This window comes from Plectropomus leopardus, chromosome 12 (genome assembly GCF_008729295.1).
Source record: "Plectropomus leopardus isolate mb chromosome 12, YSFRI_Pleo_2.0, whole genome shotgun sequence".
Classification (NCBI taxonomy): Eukaryota; Metazoa; Chordata; class Actinopteri; order Perciformes; family Serranidae; genus Plectropomus; species Plectropomus leopardus.
The window spans coordinates 30,618,230-30,640,168 of NC_056474.1; the positions used below are offsets into that span (position 1 = coordinate 30,618,230).

Genomic DNA, 21,939 nt, shown 5'->3' on the forward strand with positions numbered 1-21,939 from the left:
AAAGTATTAGGGCCCTCTACCTGGAACAAGAATAAACTGCGAGTAATGTATATTACTGTTGTTAATATTCAAAAGTACATTTATCATTTTCATACTGAATAGGAGTCTGTAGTGAAATTACAGATGCCAGTGGACTTTTATTTTGAATTAGGGCTCTTTGAACTGAGGAGAGGTTCAACAACGTGAAGATAAAAAATGTAAAAGCACAAACAAAATCCAGCCAAGCGTAGTGTTTACAGCAGCTCCTGTACTGAACATATGCTCTGAATCACTGTTTCTCCCTTCTCTCTCTGTGACAGCCAGCACATTGCCCCACCATTAAGGTTAAAATTGTCCAGTTTAGCCCTCCTGGTTGGATGACGCTTCCTGAAAGCCCCACCTTGTTCCACCCATCAACAGCATGTTCATGAGCGCCCATCATAGGCTGGTTTTCATATTTCCCAGTGCACCTGAAGGCAGCGGGAGGCAGGAGGTGGAGAGAGGTAGAGGCAGAGCTGAACAACAGGGACAGAGGAGGGGGGGACAGCAGGACCCAGCTAGCGCCAGTGCTCTTTAACACTACCTTACCGCTATTTTGCGACACTGGCGCTAAAGATAAGACCACATTTATCCTTTAGCTAAGATGTGACTCCAGCAGCACTTTATCGAGTGTGTCTAAAAACGGCAGAAATGTGCGCCGGTGCGACAGCTAGCTAACGTGAGGTTGAAGACAAAAAGGGCATCTGTGTGTCTTTGAGAGGAATCTTCGGATGACAGTTTGTGTTGTTGTGAAGCAGCACGGCGAAAAAAACCCGCTGCTCAACTGACCAACCGGCCCCGGTTACCCTAAAAACAGGGGAGGGAGAGACAGCAAAGCGACAAAATGAAATTCACAGAGCATCTCTCCGCTCACATCACCCCGGAGTGGAGGAAACAGTACATCCAGTATGAGGTGAGTTAGCTTCACATTAAACCACCTCTCTGCTAGCTAACAGCGAGCTAACTTGGCAGCCGCTGACGGTATGGCTCGGTGTCTGTCCAATTTCATACCGGTATTTCTGTTCTGAACAATGTCAATGTAGTTGGAGACAGCTTCCTTGTATTTCGTTACACAACAGGAAGAGAGGGACCGCCTCAGTTACACCCGCAAACCAAACAGCAGCAGCCCTTTGCTGTTAGCTAGTTAGCAAACTAACCAAGCTAGGTTTGTTGTTTGTTTGTGCAGGTTAGCACCTCGCGCGCATCGTACTGTTTTCAGCTGTTATCTTCTCTGACCAGGAGAGCAATGTGTGTGTCTGTAATCTGAGCTGCTTGGAATGTGTTTAGGAGACAAAAAATGCATTTGGCTGAGTCATCATTTATTGAGCTAGTTAATCTTTGCGCCTGTTAACCACCGTGTCAGTCCCCAAATGCTGACCCAACTCAGCAGACCTGCTGCTGGAGGTGGTGTATGATGAGGTTGGACGAGGTCACTGTGTGTGACAGAAAGGTGATGATAGATCAGTCTGCAACCTTTGCCCCATTAATGCTATTAAAACTTGCCATTCAGCCCTTATCTCCGCGGTGCCTTAATTCAGGGCTGACTGTGAACACATTATGAAACATTTCCAAGAAGCCTTTGCATCAGTGCCACTATGTTTTATATTGGTGTTCCAAGCATACTAGTCTACTTGCCAGCAAAGTCAAACTAAAAAATGTCGAGTACCCCTAAGATTTATTTTATAAATGTACAGTACACCCTGCAAGATACTAACTTGCATATGTTGTTTCAGGACTTGTGCCTCCCATCTGTTAAACATTACTTTATGATACTTCCTTTGCCATGGTACTTCTTACCAACATTTACCAACTGGTCATCAACTCAGTTTGTTAGTCTGTGAATTTAAGTGTAAACGCCTGCAATGTTCTATTCACGTGTTTATAAATATTGTACAATTTTTAACCGATTTGAAGTTATTTCAATTATTTCAAAAACATTAAATAGAATTGGTAGGTTTCCTGTCTAATCCAGTCATTACAGTGTCCTCTAAAACATCTAAATTGAATAAAAAATGATCAAAATCGGCCCAACTACAGTTAAAATATGCAGAAAGAAATGGATTAAGCATCCTCAATAACTACCCAGATAATGACCAAATTGGCCAAGCACTTGCTAGAATACTTTTTATATATGCTTTAATGTAAATCTGTGTAAATTGGGTCCACACATCAATTTGAGCCAGGTGGATGAAGTAAGTCATAATTAGGGGTATTGAAATTAATTGTTTCTTAGATGCAGTGGGATGCGGGCATGGAAGATTCTTTTGATGCAGTGACAGCACATGATTGAATATAGCCTGGTAACACTGCTTAATGATTTTCTGGCTGCACAATAAAGTTCTACAGATTAAGAGAACGTTCTGATAGCAGCCAGCGCCGTGTTGTAGTAATGTCACGTTGAACTGTGGGAGAACGGAGCTGACTGACTGCTTGTATTTATTGATGAAGAAGTCGCTATGTGCCCAGTATCAAATCCTCCAACAGAATCTCAATCCTGCTTTCAGCATTTGTATTTCAGCCTCAAACATATGTTATGTTATGTTATGTTACGAACTGTAGCTAGAACTTGAAAATTAATTGAAAATGAGACCCTAAAATAAAAAGTGTAACCTTTTGACCACACAACTTGTTTTTCACAAGCTATGCACTAAAAACAAGACGTCCAAATTCAGGAGTTGTTGCATGTTGTATGCGCATAAGACTTGAGAAATTGATCCCCAAGATTGTTACACTAGAAAAGACTTGCCAGTCTTGTTGGTCTTGTGGAACAGGCACAGCACACATTTCAGTTGTTAAATTAGAACAAGGCTTGAAATACTTTTTTTCTGGGTACAAGCATATACGTTTTCAAATTACATGTATCAACATGTTTTTACCTGGACCATGTTTTTACTTTCACCATTTTTTTATCTGCACTAATTTTCTTTTGCCTGCACCATATGTTGTTTTTTTACATGCACAAATATTTATTTATTTTTTACCCTTATCATTTTTTTTTTTACCTGTGCAATATCTTAAAAAACAAAGAAAAACAAAACAAACTTCAACCTTTTGTCACTTCCACTTTGGCTGGATCCAACCAAAAAAACACTGACTGCTGCAAAATCCATCCTCCTGTTTTAACATGAGGACATTTTTTATGTGTTTCTGTGTATTTTGAGATGATTTTCGCTTTAATTTCCAAAAGAAAAACCAACCCACAAAACAAAACAAAAAAAACCAACAAAAAATCCAACCAGAACAACGACATAAAACGCCAATCACGACAATTTTATAGTAAACTAACTTCAAAGTTGAGTTGCATGGTCATTCTGAAAACAACCTCTGAAGGAAAACATGAATATCCCTTGAAGTGACCTTCCCTGTGCAGTAATGGACAGTCATTTACATTTACTGTTAATGCAGCAGTGTCTTTTTGGCTCTAGCTATGACTCACAGTGGTAAGATATATCACAGTGTCATGTATCAGTCTAACATCATTTGTTGTCCCAGTCCATATCAATATGTATGTATATAAATAAGCTATAATGTTGCAACAGGAGGTGAAATATACTACATTGTTTCTGTGCTGTGAGGACAGATTGCAGGAACGCAGCTATAATGTTTCCAGGGTTTCCCCTCTCTCTGTACCTGTAGCAGCAGTATCTGCATTGTTTGCTGGTTGCAGTATTCTCATAAGTCATCGCCGGCGCTCTGCATAGTCACATATTGCTACAGCTCAGTGTGACTGCAGCACATTCTTTCAGTCAGTGCCCCCGAGTTTGCCACCATACAAAAACCCACCATGTTAGAAGATCTGGAATCGCTTTTGAGTGATTCAGAAATACCTAATTGTCTCTTATGTATTTAGATTCATTCATGCATTTGTCTGTTTTTCCAGTCGGTATGAAGCAAAGCTAAGTTCTCTGGCTCAAAGTCAGAAGCAATCAGTCATCTCCCCTGCACTCCTGACACATTGTTTTAGTTCTGTGTTCCCTTTGCAGCACAGTCACATTGATCTTTGAGCCAAAGGTCTTTTTGTGCAGTTACAAATGCAGTCTGTTGAGCAGCTTCAGCATTGCTGTTCAGTGTTATATCAGCCTACCACCTCTTTAAAATTCACCCCAGCTTAGCTCAGCTCCACAGATCGAAACAACAACCAAATCAGTTGCTATTATTACCAAACCAAATAGCCTCTGGTGATTTACAAGGTCTCTGAAATGCAGACTAGCCTGTAGGTTTGGCTGTAGGATATTATCCTCCCAGTTTTTTTTGTTGTCTATTACAGTGACCTTGGTCTTTGTTAGAATAAAATGTGGACTGTGGAGTATTTTAAGAAAATGAATCGGGGGAAAAAATAGAGCGAAAAGGCAATGCTCACGTTGATGTGAAATGATTCTGCACTCTTGTTTGTGCTGTGCTTGTTTTTCGAAATAGTCTAACCTCACATGCACAGTTGCTTAGTCGCTCTTGAAATGCAAGTGAGGTTTGCTGTCATGAGTGTTCCAAGTAACTAGACAAAGTCGTCCTAAATTTACGATTTCAGCCTGATGAATTTCACCTTTTCATGAGGAGGTTCACATTCACTGGATGTCATCATTTAATGCTTAAATTTCTGTGTAAGGCTGCCTGTTTCACTCTGTATGTGGGCAAGTTTCATTCACAAACATTTCAGCAGAGAGTAAAAGAATAACAGCTGAGCGCCAAGTCTTGCTGTTTGAAATCAGCTGACAAAAACATGGAAAAACATTCAGCACACTGTCAGTGGTTCTATTAATCCTTTGAAACATGAGCAAATTGACTCGATTTCTTTCACAACATATGGGAAGGAAGCACTGAGCAACAAAAGAAATGACCCAAAATAAGCAATAATTTTTGTTTTAAAGAAAAAAAAGTTTTAAAAGAGTTTAAAAAAAAAGAATAGAAAAAAGTAAACAAAACAAGTTAAACAAGACTTGGAAAAAGTGCTTAATAGTGTGTAAAATCTAAATTTGTAATAATATATTGTATAATAATAATATAATAATTACAAATATATTTTTTTCTAGCTCTGTTTTTAACCTAAAAATATTTTCCCTAGCTGTTTTTCAAATATTTTTTGCACGATAATATCGGCACCACATTGGTATTGGCTGATATTGGGTTGAAAGTGAAATATATGAATCGGCCAACGTTCTGATTTCTGCAATTTTTTTTTGACGAAGTGAACATGTACAAAACATCAACCCTAAGTTGAAGTATTTGTGTTATTTTGCACAAGGAATGAATATTAAATACACAGAAAAACATAGTATTTCATGTCTCCATCTGCTAGTGGGCCATCATGATAGGAGTTTGCAGAATATGACGTGAATTGAGACTTGATGATCAATAAAATTGGATAAAAAAGTGGATATATTGACATTGATATCGGTTATCAGCTAAATGAGTTGCTATATATTGGATATTGGAGAAAAAAATCCAATATTGTGCATCCCCAGCGAAATGTGTTTATATCTGAGAGAAAATCTGAATGACCAAAAACTTGGTAAATTCTTCAAAATCCCTTGTAGGGTTCAATTGAATAGAACTGTTGTTGATTGATGATGGTTATTTCGTCAGTGGTTATCAAATTAGCTGGCCAGGCCTGGAGATAAACATTGTGTATCAATGGATACAGTTTGTATCTAGTTATAGTAAGTGGATGTGGTGAGGGCAGAGTGGGCGAGGGTAAAAATGGTCCTTTCCCCCAACCTGTAATGAATTATGTGAGTTTTCAAACTCACATAAGAGAGACTGTTCCATTTACTATAGATATGAGTCACGATAATATCAATACCCTACTGCCATCAATGCTATGATGTAATAGACTACCACTTTTTAGTGAATTCTTTGCACAATTCGAGACAGTATAGCAGCACTAACATTACATACCATAAAGCCTATTTTGACTTAGTTGCTGAAAAATCCAACAGTCTGGATAAAGCGTTAGTTCAAGCCTCAAAATCACCATCTCCAAACCCACAAGACTTAAATAAATAATCATTTCAGTGTGTATAGAGCCACACATTTTCACATCTAACTGGGTGAATTAAAGGTTTATTTCAACCAAACCAGAGTTTGATGGTGATTGTTAAAACAGTGAAAAGATGAACCAAGACCTTTTGAAATGATAAAATATACTGTTTATTTAAATGGAGTCTGTTGGGTTGGCAATAGCAATTTTGAGTCTGTTTCAGGTTAAACAAAAATAATTTTACTCTTTGGTAAAAAGGTCTATCCCTGAAGGGATAATTTCATAATGTTGTCAGACACATATAAAAACAATCTGAGCCTGTCAATGGCAAAAACAAGTACTTTTAGAGGATGTAAAGTGATGTTGCAAACATGCCGCAACTGTTAACATTGCAGCCTTGCTGATGCTCTCACTCTGTTCTGGACCAAATTCAAAAAGACATTGTTCCCATTTGTCACTTGAACACGGAAACATGGGGAAATAAGAACCAGGATGAAAAATACCTTCTAAATGTGGATTTTTGAGTGTATTTGATGTCCATAAAGCCACACAGCAGTTCTTTAGCATGGTAGAGAATGTTTTAATTTCCCCCTCAGCATAAAAGGATGTGACGTTTTGTGGGAGTCTCACAAATACAGACTGTATCTATGCTAAGCAGGTAATGCCCAGGCTAGTCTGTCTTTGTTGCACTTAGAGCAGTATGTATTATACTCCACGTGCACTTTTCTGTTGCTTATTTCCTCAGCAGTTCGCATGGACTCTGGTTTCGTCCTGGTCTTGCAGTGTTTGGATGCAGACCAGATGTAGCTTGTTGTTCCACACAGCTGTAAAGCTGGCCCTTGGCCCAGTTAGTTTTAATCCCGTGAAGATGTGGGACCCAGGCCTGTGAGGTTTGCAGAACCATGCTGACCAGAGGTGTTCCCTGCATGTCATGTTTTCTCATGACAGCTGTGTTTGGGTCAGACACTTAGCAGGACAGTTAGATAAACAGAGGTGCACCCTCAGCTGGTGTGATGTGACATGATATGATGTGAACCAAAGACTGTCAGCTGCTTTGTTTTTCGTACTGGCCTGGGGTGTTTGGAGCATGCCACATCTTATTACAGCTCACATCTTATTAGATCATTGACATTTTTTATAGCATGCATCTCTTTTTTCCCTTTAGTTTTATCTGCAAAAGATGTGTGAGTTATGATTCGTTGTAGACAATAGAACAGACTTGGATTTTGTTTATTGACTAACTGGCTGCATTTTCCAATAAAAATCTGAGATGGAAGCAGCTTTATTTCATTCGACAGATTGCTAGCATGACTGCTTGACAGGAACTATAAGAATAAATGCCTGATGGTCATCTGTATGACTCAAATGACTCACTGACTGGCTAAATAAATCTGTCTAATGATTGCATGTCTGTTGTACTCGGTCAGACTCTCAGATATTTTGGTTAAAAATTGAGATGCTTGTGTTGTTGGGGATTTTTAGCAGGAAGCAAAACTTTAGAGTGGTTTGAGAAGCGGGAACGGGTCGAGAACAGAAGGAGGGAAATAACTTTTCCATTACCAGTTAATCTTCCTATTATTTTCTTGATTAAGTGATTGACTGTTTGAAAGAAAAGAGAAATAAAAAGGGGAAAAAATCCTATTACAACTTCCCTCAAACATCTTCTCATTGCTTGTCTTGCCAGACTTATTGTTCAAAACTCAGCAATATCTTATGTAATATCTCAAATGACAAAGACAAGCAGCAAATCTTTAAATATAAAATACTGGAACAAGCAATTTTTTTGTCATTTTTTTCTTAACTAAAGCAATCAATTGATTGTCAAATAGTTGCAGATTTATCAACTGATTGTTTCAGCTCTAAAAAAAACAGGTTGATTTAACCCTAAGGTGTCAGTGTATAGCACCAGTTTCAGCAGCATTGTTGCTGTGGTAACAACAGTACCGCAACACTGTGTAAATGTCTGTTACTTGCAGACGTCTACGGCAACACAGAGCTGCCACAATGAGAAACAAAATCCCCCAGTTTCTTTTTATAACTGGAACATGCTGGCATTATTACTAGAGCATAACCAGTATGTCTTAAAACCACAGAAATATGTGAAATGACCACAACCTGATGTTGCTGCATCACACGATGATGGCTCGTTGCGTTTTAAAATTGCAAGCATACAATTACAGACACAATGTAGATGTTTAATTCCAATCCTTTATTATGGTGGGTACACAAATTCACTTGGTAGATGATGTCACGTAATGGATTAGACTATTATGTAGGGAGGAAGTCTGGGTGATGGGTCAAAGAAACACAAGACTTTTATCCAGGAGACTGCCGTTTGTCTCCCTCATGAAACTAAAAGTAAACGTTGACTTCTTTTTTCTTTGTTACTAACATTATTTAATCTCAAAGAAACACAGGACTTTCATGTGGGAGACTGCTGTTTGTGTCCCACATGAAACTAAGAGTAAACATTAACTTCTTGTAACTTTCTGTTACTTTCGTTACTTGACACTAAAGAAACCCAAGACTTCACCCAGGAGACTGTCGTTCATGTTCCACGTGAAACTAAAACTAAACATTTACTTCTTTTAACTTTGTTACTTCAGTTACTTGATACTAGTAACACTAAGTAACACAAGACTTTCACCTGGGAGACCACTATTCTTGTTACATGTGAAACTAAATGTTTACTTCTTTTAACTACTTAAATCTTTTATGTTATGACATACTTACATCTAGGGCTGCAACTAACGATTATTTTGATAATCGATTAAACGGTTGATTATTTTTTCAATTAATCAGATTAAAAAAAACTAAAAATAGGAATAATAATAAAATTAGCATTTTTTCTCCTATCACCTTGTTAAAAACAGATTATCATTGACAGCAGTGCAAAAAGTGCAGTGCATAAACATGAGGTTACTTGAACATCCCTTAGCTGTCAAAATAATATTAAATAATAAATAACTACAAAACCAAACATGAAACAATTCAAAAACAAAATGTTGACAGCTTTTACAACCTACCGTTTATTTCCTTACTTTAAAACTGAACATATGTCGTCTTTTGTCGAGGCCCGTCGCACACAGCTTGCGTGCATGTTGTTTTTTATTTCGGCGACCATTTTATCAAGTTAGAGTGTGCACACTGCTTGCCTGAGCAGTGCTTGTCAGAAGCGTCTCTGCTGCGTGTCAGCTTCAGCACATCTAGAGAAACGATGGCTTGCCGATTTTTGTGTGTGACGCGTGTTTTTCATCAGAAATAGACAGTGAATATGGTGTTTTGATGATTATAATGACTCTATACCACTTTTTACTGCAGTTTAAAAGTCTCCCCCGTCACAGAGATGAGGAAATACAAAGACAGCTGTTTTACTCTAACTTCCCTGCTTCCCTTTCAAAACAAAAGCCCTCTGACAGCATCTCTGTGGACAGAATCACATCAGTTGCAGATACAAGGCATTTTATTTTGTTGTCGGCTGTGCAGGAGCTTGCACAACTTCATAAATGAGTGGAATATGTGCTTATAAATGTGGAAATACAAAACTAATATCTGTGGGCCATGACACAGCAGCGTGTGAACACCACAATCATGAAACATACTGCTGCTCGGTGAGGCTAAAGTCACGCACTTCAGACATGCGCTGTGTGAAACGGGCTGTTTTAGATGCTGCATCATGATCGTAGTGCTTGTGTGCCGTGTCACTTTTGCATATTTTGCAGCCAACACACTCACTTGTTTTGCATAACATGAAGTGCATGAAACTTGAAGTTTTTGTATGAAATGCTCCACCTCTGCCATGCCTCTTCAAAACACTGGCTTCTCCGGTCTGCATGTAACGTAAACAGTCCCGCGACACAGCGAGTGATGTGATAATCGCGCAAAACAATGGATCCATAACTTTATTCGTTGCCAACACATTTAATAATCGATTATAATTGATTTTAAGGATTCGTTGTTGCAGCCCTGCTTAAGTATAAGTATGTATATCAAAGGTTTTTTTTGTTTATTTATGAAACCCACAATCTTTTTCTTACCTGAGCAAGTAGTTCTGGTGCCTAAACCATGTGATGCTTTTTATAAGCCGTAGCTATTTATTTCATGAATTTCTGCAAGATAACATTGCCTCAAGCTGAGAAATGCTGGCTGTTTTTAATATGCTTTTGCCCTGAGACCTGGCAGATAATTTTGGTGTATCACAACTTTGATTTTGTAGGTTTGATTTTTTGTCTCAATTTGTTATGATAACAGTTTACTCACGCAATAAGGTTGGCAAGAGTGCATTACTCCACTAGTAAATTGCTGACATCTCAGAGTGTGGCATTATCACTCAAAAGTAGTCTGACAGGAGAAGAAACACAGATGATCAGATAATCAGTCAGGTTTTAAACAAACCCCCAGTGTACTCTCCAAACTTCTTAAAACAAGGAATCAAAGGTCAAAGGTAAAATGATTACCCAAACTGTTCTTCTTGCTTCACCTTTTATCTACAATACTTTTGTGGTTTTGCACAGTGTTTTTTGTACAATGAGGGATTGTAACCAATATATGAGTTGGTTTTCCATCCATATTAATGGATTAAGATTATGTGGAAAACCTCATAGCTTGTTTTAAACCTGCCTGAATGTCTATTTCATAAGTGCTATCGGACTTTGTTGCAGCAATGTTATCTTGTCCCCAGTTCTCAGCAAGTAACTGCTGTCGATAAGCACAATGTTTCGATAATCAAAACTAAGAATTGTCAAATTAAAGTCAATTTCATATATTTATTGAATCACGGTATGTCACTTGGAAAAGATGCACAGTATATTAGGTGTTGGAGCAGAAGGGTTAACACTATGTAGCAGACAGCAGCACCTTGTTTGTGATGTAATCTCCATATGCCATTGGCCTGAGGAGATTTTTTTCATTTATAGATGAACACTTATTGTTTTTTCCTTAGTCAACATATTGCTGGTGTTGAGGTTTGTGCACAGCAGCACTGGTGGAAACTGCATGCTGCTGCAGCCTTTCATGGGAAGTTAGTTTGCTGATGGTGGCTGGTTTTTGTTGAAGTGATGCGCAGCTGACAGAAAAATAAAGGTGAATCAACAATTCTCTGTTTTGACCTGCAGTCACAGCCCGAGTCAACAGACATTTAGTAAAGGGTCTCTTAAACAAAACTGACAGACCTTATTAAACATGTTTACCTATTTAGTCCATTTTCATATAAAATACTGTGGGATTATTGTTTGAGAAATAGTCATTTTGAGTTATTATTTTGTTTATTGTATGTTGTCAGTTCCCTTCAAGGATCAGTAAAGTCTTACCCTAATATTACTTAAAGCTAAGTATTTTACTGTCTTGCAATGCTTCATAATCTTATAAAATTGGCTTTTTATTCCTTTGTAAAATTTGAAGTGAAAGTCAAGGTACATATTAGTTAAATGCAAAGACCCCATCCTAGGGTCTTGAGTTGGGTCAATTTCCATTTTAGCCGGTCCAGTGTGTGAGTTTAAACCAGTTAAATTTAAGCAAACCAGCTGAACCGGCGTTTGTCATTATTTCACGTTCTGGCAATTTTAAAAGAAGCCTAAGTTACAGAGCTAAATCCAGATCGTATTGCATTCAGCAATATGACAGCGTGATTAATATAATATTTTATAAAAAATAGACTAACGTAGCCACTAGTGTTATACAGGTTGGACAGAAATTAATTTGATGCAGAGAAATCAAATCAAATCAAAGACTAAAACTGCACCAATATGGCAACATTTTGGATATGAAACCATTTTTCTGTTCTGTTTGTGCCCAGAGTAAGCTCTGCACTCTGAGAGTATGGTGCAGTGAATAACTGAGCAGTACATATATACTAATAGCACTCGTAATGAACAGTGAATGAACAGTTCAGCACAGTATTTTAGCAACTATACAACCTACTGGTAATATATGTTAAGTAACCTATATACAATAAGCATAAGGTTGCAGTTTCCTCATTTGTCCACATATATGTGATCTGTGTCACCGTTTTTGGTCTCTGCAGTGGAACATAATTTATTTTTCTAAATCTGGTTCAAATGCACTTTGTCCCATTTTTCTTAATTGATACACCTGGATTTCCACCTCAGCCAAATGTAAGTGTGCATTTGACAGCTGGATGGAAATGTAGATATTTAGGGAAAGTTCTTGTACAGCTGTTAAAAATATTGAACTAGCATTTGTATCAGAATTGAATATTGAATTGATAGCTCACCCTTGTAGTAAACTCAAACCACTTCCATGAACCCTTTGTTTATAGTACAACCTTTGACATTTCACTTCAACACAGGATGGAAAACTTACAGTGAACTAGATTTTTAAAAAAACATCAGTATAACTTTCATTTATGTGTAAAATCCTGTGATTAACGTGTCCAGGCTGCTAACAAGAGCAAACAGTGGAGTTCATGCCCGGCTTCTACAATTTACACCTGGCAGTGGCTTTTTGTTTTGCCCCGTTAATATGATACAGTATTTCCACAAGTGACTGATGAACATCTGAACACTGACACCTGGTAAATATGACACGGTCATGTGATATTTGCCCACATAATGACTTGACGAGTGAAACATGAAACAGTTGTCCAGCATGCAGTAGGTTGTTGGACAGGGCCACAAAATGTTCCACTGGTTGTGTCTTTGAAATTCAGATGAAGAAAGGCTACATTTCTTGGCCGTATTTGGAGATTGCTTCAGAATGGGACAGACCTTATCACCTTGTTAGGACATGTTTGGTGTTGAAATGCTGACTTGAAAAGAAGAAACCCTGGGTTGGCCACATTCACAATAATACTTTTTTTTTTAACAGTTGTGAGTTACTCTTTGGTACATGAAGCCACTTCCAAGGTGTAAAATTCCACAGATATCTGGCATTGTTGGGCCCATAGGGCAACTGTACTAGAGACTTTGGCCAGCAAGCCTGCTGCTTCTGGTTTAGCCCCCCACTTGCTTGAATGGGGATAAAATGATTTAATTTTGCTGCTCTTCTAGATGTTACCGGACCGAATGGATCAAATCCAGATAAAGGAACTAGTCATTTCCGAGGGGGTAATACAAAAATGTATCCACTAATTGACATGTTTTTTAACAACACGAGTCTGAGAGAAATAGTCTTTTTTGCTTCATATGATAGACTTTTTTTTTCTATTTGTGGGTCTACAGGCAGAGGGATGTTGTACGCTGTGAAGCCTTCTGAGGCAAACTGTGCTTTGTGATTATGGGCTTTACAAATAAAATTGAATTGAATTGAAGTCCTAAGTTGTAGTTACACCACTTGGCTGCAATGTCAAATTGGCTTCAAATTCCAACGCACCAACTGGTGGGCTAAGTCACAGTATCAATGTAATACAGTATACCAGGTTATTTAGAAATTCCTATGGTAGGTGATAAATACAGGCACTCTTCTGTCTCATAAAATCATTGTATGTGGTACACAGCAAGTACCACCAGAGCTCAGTCTCCAGTCTCTACTAATGGAACAGGCAGAAACAGAAGAAACAGTGATACCTAGTGGTGGAAAGAGAAGTAACAGGACTGTAAACAGCCGGCGGCCAGCAGGCAGAGAGAAATCACAGACAAAAGCAGCATATTTAACAGCATATTTTTAAATCCAATGCGGTGAATTTAAGATTTATTTCAACCAAACCAGAGCTGGTGATTGTTGGAACAGTGGACATACTAACTAGATTACTAGCAAGACAGTTTGGGTGAGTTTTATTTTGTATCTGTCAAGTTTGAATGAAGTCTATTTTATGAGTTAGAGACGCAATTAAGCCTTGTCAGTCCTTCGTGACCGAGAGAAAGTTGAATTCAAAAGGCGTACAGTTGTAGATCTTTGTTTACTAAGAAAAACAGATGTGAGAATATTACTTTTCTCAACATTTTGTGGGTTTCCATTGTGTATTTATTATTCTGAAATGCTGAAAGTAAGTAGTGTAATTTGCGTCGGGGTGGTGTAAATTTCAGGAAGGTATGAAATATTACATACCGCCTAGGCCCACTTTGTTTACTTAGCTATAACGTTTTAGCTTGATAAGACCAAATCAGGAAGTGAATGTGGTTGTGTGTGTCATCACTTGGGCACACTCAAGCACAGTCAGCAACTGTAAGTTCTTATTGCACATGTCTCATGGGCCTGTAGATCCAGGTATTTCATGTGCCAATGAGTAGCTCTCACAGGAATTAATGTTGCCCTGCCTCCAACGCTGTGCCCATACTGTCTTCAATGCATCCATGCTCTGTTTTAAAGATTACAAAAAGCTGGAGTATTGGAAATGACAGACATAAACAGAGCAATAGTTATGCATTTTCAAACTAAAACTCAATGGTGTAGATGTAGTCTTTATCTGTGTGTTTTAGTCCAGTTGTTGGTCTTTGGTAATACTGCCAGCAGAATATAGTCATGGAAGACAGCTGCTGACTGTGCTGGTCTTATTATCTGATTAGGATGGAAAGCACAGAGTAAGAGATAGTAGAGAAGGAGAAGGGGTCAGAGAGAGGAGGAGGAGGAGGAGGAGGGGGGAGTAACATGTAGGGGAATATAGATGTAGACAGACACACACAGGTCAGTGGAGACAGAGGGATGTGACTTGCATATAATTAGATACAAGAAAATGTCCACACAAGGAAAATGAGTGTGTAGAGAGAAGAGAGGGATTAAAAGAGAGAGGAGCAGAGACTTCTCTAAAGGCTTTATTGTCATAATCCCCATACAACTCTAATTAAACCTCTTTCCATGAGCAAAGGGAAACATATGGAGAAGGAGAAAAACACTTCACACTGACAGATTATGAAAGAGAGCAGGAAGAGAGGGAATGGGTAAAAAGGTCAGAGGGATGTGAAAGATCAGGGATGAGTGCTGGTGGCAGTGGCTACCACCTGACTGGTATAAGAGGATCACTTACATGCATAGATCACGGTGTTTCCTCTAGGATTTTTTTCAGCAGCAGGGGCAGGCTCTCCGGGGAGCCGTGGCGGCGTAAACAAATGACGCTTTTCAAAGGCTGAATGTAAAAATAAAAAATAATAACAAAAATTCAACAATAAAATAATAAAAACAATAAATAATAATTTCTTGATGGGGCTGTAATCAGTGGCAAAGTTTGCACCCAGGCTCAGAACAATGGATTTTTCTTGGTTTTTTGTAGAACAGCTCTAAGGCTCTGTTGTACGGAAATTCCCCAAGAGGTGGCCCGTTGATGCTCAGCAGCATACATGCTGCAAGGTGATCCCCCTGCAGCCTGTTTCTCAAGTCAGTCTTCACCTACAAATAGAAACAATAATTTTTATTTATTTTTTTATTTATTTTTTTCAACCCATTTAGGGTCCCAGCCTGATAGCCTGTGTTTCCCTTTATGTTTTTCTCCTCTACTCTCATCTCTCTCTCTCCTGCACCATCACTTTGCTCTCCTGCTCCTTCACTCGGCACTCCCCCTCCTGTACTCTGCTCTCCTTCACTTTGTTCCACTGCTCCTCCCTGTCTGTTACTTGTCTTATACGATTACATAAAACATTAACGTTAGATAATTTACACTCACGTCACATTTGATTACAAGTGTGAACATAATTTTTTACCTAACCATCATAATTTGAGTCAGTAAAAAGGCTAATGATACCTGACTAGCGCCATCCTCATCAGGTGTCTTTCTCTTCTTTGAAAAATATTTGAACAAGCTCATCTGAAAATGCAGTCAGCAGTTACATCATGGCGTGTATATCGCTTAATGCTATCAATTAGTTTACTCACGTTAGCGACACTGAGTTGAGTTGGCACCGGGCCCAATTAACTTAAGCTACGTAACCTTAGCTGCCCATCAATATTTTGCGAATGTTTATTTAACTAATAAAATCTATTATACGTTTTCTTAAGCTAATAAGTCTACCTTTTCTCCGGTAAGTTGCACGCTATTTTCAAGCCGACACTCCTCTGACTCTCTGACCTGATGCCTGGATGCGAGTAGCTAATTAACGTCGGCACCAATTAGTTCTGTTGGGGGGTGGAAGGGGGCGGTGGTATCTACCCCAAAGAGTAGATACGGAGCAAGATAGTTATCTGCCTCAGCACTCGCGACACCCAACGCAGTGCAGGACTGTGCTGTGATGCCGCGGTGGTGTATTTGCAATTTAAAAAAAAAACAACCAAAAAAAAAACGACATTTGAAGGAGCGGCGGATAGGATTTAGGAGTGGCGGGCCGCCACTCCTAAATGAGTGTAGAGGAAACACTGGATCACATGCATAGGTCTCTCTTTAGTTCCCACAGCTGCCTCCTGTCCTGTGAGTCCAGCCTTAATGAGACATCCAGGTACCATTTCCCTTCTCCCGCTCTATCATTGTCTGCTGCAGTTAAGGATGTCCTGTATTTCCCAGAATGCCCTTCAGGAGCTGCCTGTGAGTTATACTGTAAACACTGCACCAGAGAACGGTAGCAACAGCATAGTAAGAGCAGGTCACTGGAAGGCTCCATTTGGTAAAGTTGGTTAAAGGTAGGGCTGGGTGATATGGAAAAAAGTCTTATCACGATAATTTTTTTTGTATCAGTCGATATCAATATATATCAATATATCACGATATACATCCAATCAACCCACATCAAGCTTAAAGGTTCCCTTCTACTCCTAAGTGAGATATGAAGATGCTCTAAGGTTATTTGTGGTTTAAATATTTATTTTCTGTCAGACATGGAACATGGCAAATATACTGAAGAACAGGCATCACCAACTGGTGGGTCTATTCTACTAAAATTCCAATTACTAAAATTTCCTCCCAGCAAAGGTCCAAACCTAATACCTAAAATCAATATCACAATTAATTGAACATTTTACTTCAACTACAGTTAATGAACGATTATTTTGCTTTTTGTTTTTCTTTTTTTGGTGGTTTGTTTTTTGCCCTCATAGTTTACAGACACAGTTTCATTTGGCCATGGTGTGTTGGAGTGTAATAAACATATGATTTATTATTATTTATTAAACTTTCCAGCATTATATAAAAATTAAAAGCTGCATCTTAAACAAACTTCAGGTAAATTTAAGCACATTGTGCTGATAACAGGCCAACCTCTCCTGACTGCAGACTCAACTTCTGTGAAACATCTGTGCTATTAATCATTTTACCCAGGAAAAATAAATAGATTTTGAGTACGCCTGCTTTTCCTATAGCTGCCAACAGCTTGCCAACATTTCCAGATAGAGAAAGGGTGAAAGTAAGGCCATGTGCTTATGGCCCCAGGCCCCCAAAACATTACATTTGCCCCTGGTAATAATAATGAGAGCTCAGTGCCAGTGGCTGGATGAGACACGGGGCGATGCGTCCTGCTGCAATGAAAGCTGTCCTAAGAAGCAAAATTATAGCTGCAGCTTCACTCAAAAAAAAAATTGGATCTGCAATCTTAAATTACAAAAGAAAAAAAGGTTTTCTCAGCCTATCATTCAAATTGAAACAAGCAGTAGTGTAGCACCATGATCCAAAACACAGGTTTAACCTGCAAACTTACATGCATTCTGATCTTCATGTCTTCTAAAATTCAAGCAAACAATTGCTAAAATCCAACTGTTTTTATGTTTTCTAACAGTTTAATTCTTCTTTGCATAAACATGAGATTTAAACCAGTCTGTATTTTTATTTTTATTTTATTATTTTATCTATTACAAAATACATCAGTTAAATCCCCAAATAGTCTCGATAATCGCTCACTTATGTGTTAAGACTGAGTGAAACCTTTGGTGTAGCTTTTAGTTTGCGTCATTTGTGCGTCACAAAGTGTGACATCACTGTTGTGCAACAAACATACTTCTAACACCTTCAGTTGTTGTGATTTTTGGTGGACACTAAAGCCATTTGTAGGCTTCACATTAAAAAAAAAAACACTGCTTCCTTCGTAACTTGTTCGCCCTACCTTCATAAGGGAATGTTTGGTAATTAAGCTGTGATATGCCACTAACACAAAAATAAGGAAAAACCACGAGATCTGAGGTTTCTACTGGACACAAACGCAAGCATAATCCAGTTATGACTCATATAATCCCTCTGACAGTTTGGTGTCAAGATATAAAGTGTTTGTCTCCTTGTGGATGGGGGTTAGGGAAAAGAGAGAGGGGCTGAGACAGAGGGAAAGGAATGCATGAAAGAGATTTGGCAAAGGGGAAGGGGTGAGAGAGTGACATGGTTATGGGTTATATTAAAATGTATATAAAAGGACAAAGAGAGGAAAAGAAAAGGAGAAAAGACGAGAAAGGGAAAAGAAAATACAGGGAATGGGAGATTTAGGAAAACATTAGAAAGAGATAATAAAGTAAACAAAGAGAAGGATGGTAAGACACCTCACACACACACGGTCAGTCCCACAGATTTGTGGTCAACAGTCGCGGTGCAACTGTCTGCCCGAGCTGATAGCCACAAGTCATGAGTCTGTATCCAGACAGAGGTGTGTGTGAGAGAGGAGAAAATACCCTTGACTCAGTTACAAGGTAACAAGAGGCTAAGACCACAGAGAGGGAGTGTGTGAATGTGTGTGTGAGAGAGAGACAGAGAGCGCAAGGTGGAGAAGTAGGGTAATCTGTGAGGATAAGCAGAGCTGCCCTCCTTCCTGTTGAGCTGCGCATGTTTTGTTTTGGAAACTTGCGCCTTAGCACATGCTGAGCCTGCCCACTGACCACACACACATTCAAACACACACACTCTGTGGGCCTCAGGAGAAGTGTGGGAAAGCCAGGTTTGCAGTTATCACCCAGATGTGTCTGTTTGTGTAGTTGCGCGTCTGTGTGCGCTGATGATAGCATGACATCAGATTGGCAAACAAAGCAGTCTGCCACCTTAAATTATCGTCAAATTAAACGAGACCACTTTCTATCAGGCCCTGTGTTTAAGGCCGATATAACACAGCCAAATATATGCAGTCGTTTTTCATTATTGTAGACCATTTTACATTCACTAGGTGGTATTTCAGGTGATTCTAAAAAGCTTTATTTCACAAAACTGTTAGGAAACACTTTTTTTCACTTTTATAGGTAACATGATGTACAACTAAGAGTCACATGACATTCTAAAAAACAAGGTGCAGTATGTGTGGATGGAGGAAGACGACAAGATCTTAAGTCTTATACGAGACAAAGAAATGCATGCTTGCCAGGGGCTCGCCTTTTTTATTATCGCTCGCAATAACTCGCCTACATGGTCTTGGATTGGAAATAATGACAGCTAGTGTGGTGGCTGAAATAGAAATAAAGCTGCTGATGTTTTGAACATCCATCACCATGCTTCTTGGAGTTGTGCGAGAGGAGAAGTCGTAGAACATTGCAAGAGAATCTCGACAATGAAAAGTAACAATCCTTATCGGTAGAGAAGGGTCAAACCCGTGCAACAGCAGCAACAGAAGGTTTGTTGATCTGGCAGGAAGCTGGTGTTTGCACTGGCTGGATTCAGGTTGCTGCAGCCGTTGACTTAGGGTCCCTATCCACGGCTGCTGTAACAGCGGACAGTGAGGCGGAGGAAATGTTGGGATTCGAGGATTGCCTGTTACGTAATTCCCTGTCTGGCTGGTTTTCTGTTTCCCACACAGCATGTAGGGAATTGTGGGGTGAACATGGGTCCCCTGTGGAAATGTGGTATTAGAAAGAAACAGTGGTCTGGAGCTGGGATTGAGATCCATCTCTGCTCATGCTTATATTTACATTAGTGGGAAAAATAGCTGTTTCTCCTGCTGGTGAAGGCAGGGGAGCTGTTGGGAATGTTAGCTCACATAAATGGGGCTCTCAGCCTTAGCCTTCTTTCTTTGCAATATTTAAAAACATTTCTTGGTCTCCTTTACCTGCTGAATGCTTTAATATTACACACATTCATTTCACTCAGCTCACAAAATGTGCTTTTCAATAACAAGCTTTAAAGAATACTATACAATAATATTATTGTCTACTTTCATTGAGTTCATTGAATTTTTGAACAAACATCATTCCTAATTATAAATATCAAATAGTCATTAATTTTCTGAATTTTGACCCTTTAAATGCCAGGTTTTTGTCATGATGCTACATGTTTGTAGATAAAAAAAAAAAAACCCAAAATGAAATTTTCAATATATTTTTGGGATGATGAAAGTCTAGGACATGTGAATGATTTGCAGCAACATTGATTGTGCACCTTGTGGAAGTAGTATGTATTTTCACTATATGCCAAATGTGGTTAAAAAAAAAGACCCAGAAATAAAACAGTGCATGTTGTTATGCTTTGATGGCTGTGGGGTCCAAAATTGCAGTTTGAATGGGTGTTAATGATGCATTTTTTACACTTGACAGTATGAATGTAACTAAACTAAATTTTGTATCTACTGTGTATTTTAGACTTTTTGTAGGAGCTGAGCTGGAAATTCCAGGATTAATGAAAAATACACAACCTTGCCAAGGCATATGCATTACCACAGCCAAAATTATGAAAAAGAAAAGGAGAATGACAAGCACATAAAATGCCCCAAACAGTTCCTGATTGTTAATCTCTCAGGTTACATTGGCAAACAGTTTCCCATTGATCCCAAATTTTGTCCTCAATTGTTGCTCAGTTTGTTGCCAATCAACAAAAACACAATGCCAAACCGCACATTATATATGTGTATCTGCAGGTTTTCTCTGGGTTTCTGCAGTTTGTCACAGACTGTGAGAACAATGCTAATACGGTTGTCTTATATGGAGAACTGATTGTCATTCACTGATGTAGGATTTTATACCAGTGCAACTGATATGTAATTCTTAATAGAAATCTGGATGGGCAGACATACATGGGAGTTATCTCGTTGCCTTCGTGCAGATGCCTTTGGCCATCTTTGCTGTGTTCTTGCCCTGTCCTTTGCTGTTTGTTGTCTGTGGTGTTGTTGTTTACATCGTTGTCGTGGCTGCTCTGCTGAACAGTGAGGATCAGCTGGCTGTGTGGGCTATTGCATGACCTTGACTTGCTCTGCTCTTTGCAGCAGAAGCCGGCTCTGCTGCTCTGCGGCCGGCTGGCAGGCAGTGTGGCACACAGTGAGCCCATTGTGGTCGCTTCCTCTGTTGGCGTTCTGAGACACTGACTGACTGACCGCTCTACTGTCTCACTCTTGAGAGAGAGCGTATGAAAGAGGGGGACTGTCCTGCTGTCCTACTAGCACTCACTGAGACTGAATGACTGTCGTCTCCTCGGCCGCTCCACAGCAGAGACAGGCTGCAGCATACACTGCAGATTTACTAACAAAAAGGCTGAGGGAGACTGCCTGGCTGCATCACTGCTCCGCATTATTACAGGATGGAGGGAGAGCAAGAAAGACAAAATGATACTAATCCATCAGTGCAATGTCAACACATGTCGGTGGCATTGTCAAAATCGGAAACTACAATTAAATTTTCAGTCGAATGTACAAATCTTTGTACTTTATTACATTGATGCAAAACTTATAACTATTGAGTACTGCCTAGAGATGCACAGGTTGTTCAACTGGTGACTGAAATTGGCCAATTTTCAGGTTGATCAGCCATGATGGTAATCAGCCAGTCATTCTCAGATGCAGCCAATCCTGTGCCGATCATATAATTGACCTATCGCTAAGCCCCACCCCCTTAGCTCACTAGGACAAACAGTCGGCCTGGTTAACTCAGACTCTGTGTCTTTCATCCTCCACCCTGTTTAACTGTCGATGAACAAGACGTTGCTGCTGCTGCTCATTTCTTCCATACATGCTCCCTCACTTATGTGTATTTGAAATTTTGTGGTGTCCCAGCAACAAGGCTTAACTCTGCAAAGAATGACTCTTAATTGCAATATTTTAACCACAGCAACCCTCTGTGCAATTATTCAAATGTGCAATATTCTCCCAACTTTGTAATGTAGGCTATATTTAACATGTGGCACATATTGTACATATAGTATATATTTTTATTGTCTTACTTATGTTGTTGTTCATTGTAGCATT

General features: G+C 39.1%; 1 protein-coding gene across 1 annotated transcript in view; it reads left to right on the forward strand.

Annotated features, from left to right (window-relative positions):
- Positions 1-465: 465 nt before the first annotated feature.
- The window catches only part of LOC121951611 (xenotropic and polytropic retrovirus receptor 1 homolog), a 48,024-nt gene continuing 26,550 nt past the window's right edge, over positions 466-21,939 (forward strand). Inside the window, exon 1 of the mRNA XM_042497997.1 lies at positions 466-931. Within this exon, the coding sequence (XP_042353931.1) occupies positions 863-931 (69 nt within the window). The 5' untranslated portion in view covers positions 466-862. The remainder of the gene's footprint in view (positions 932-21,939) is intronic.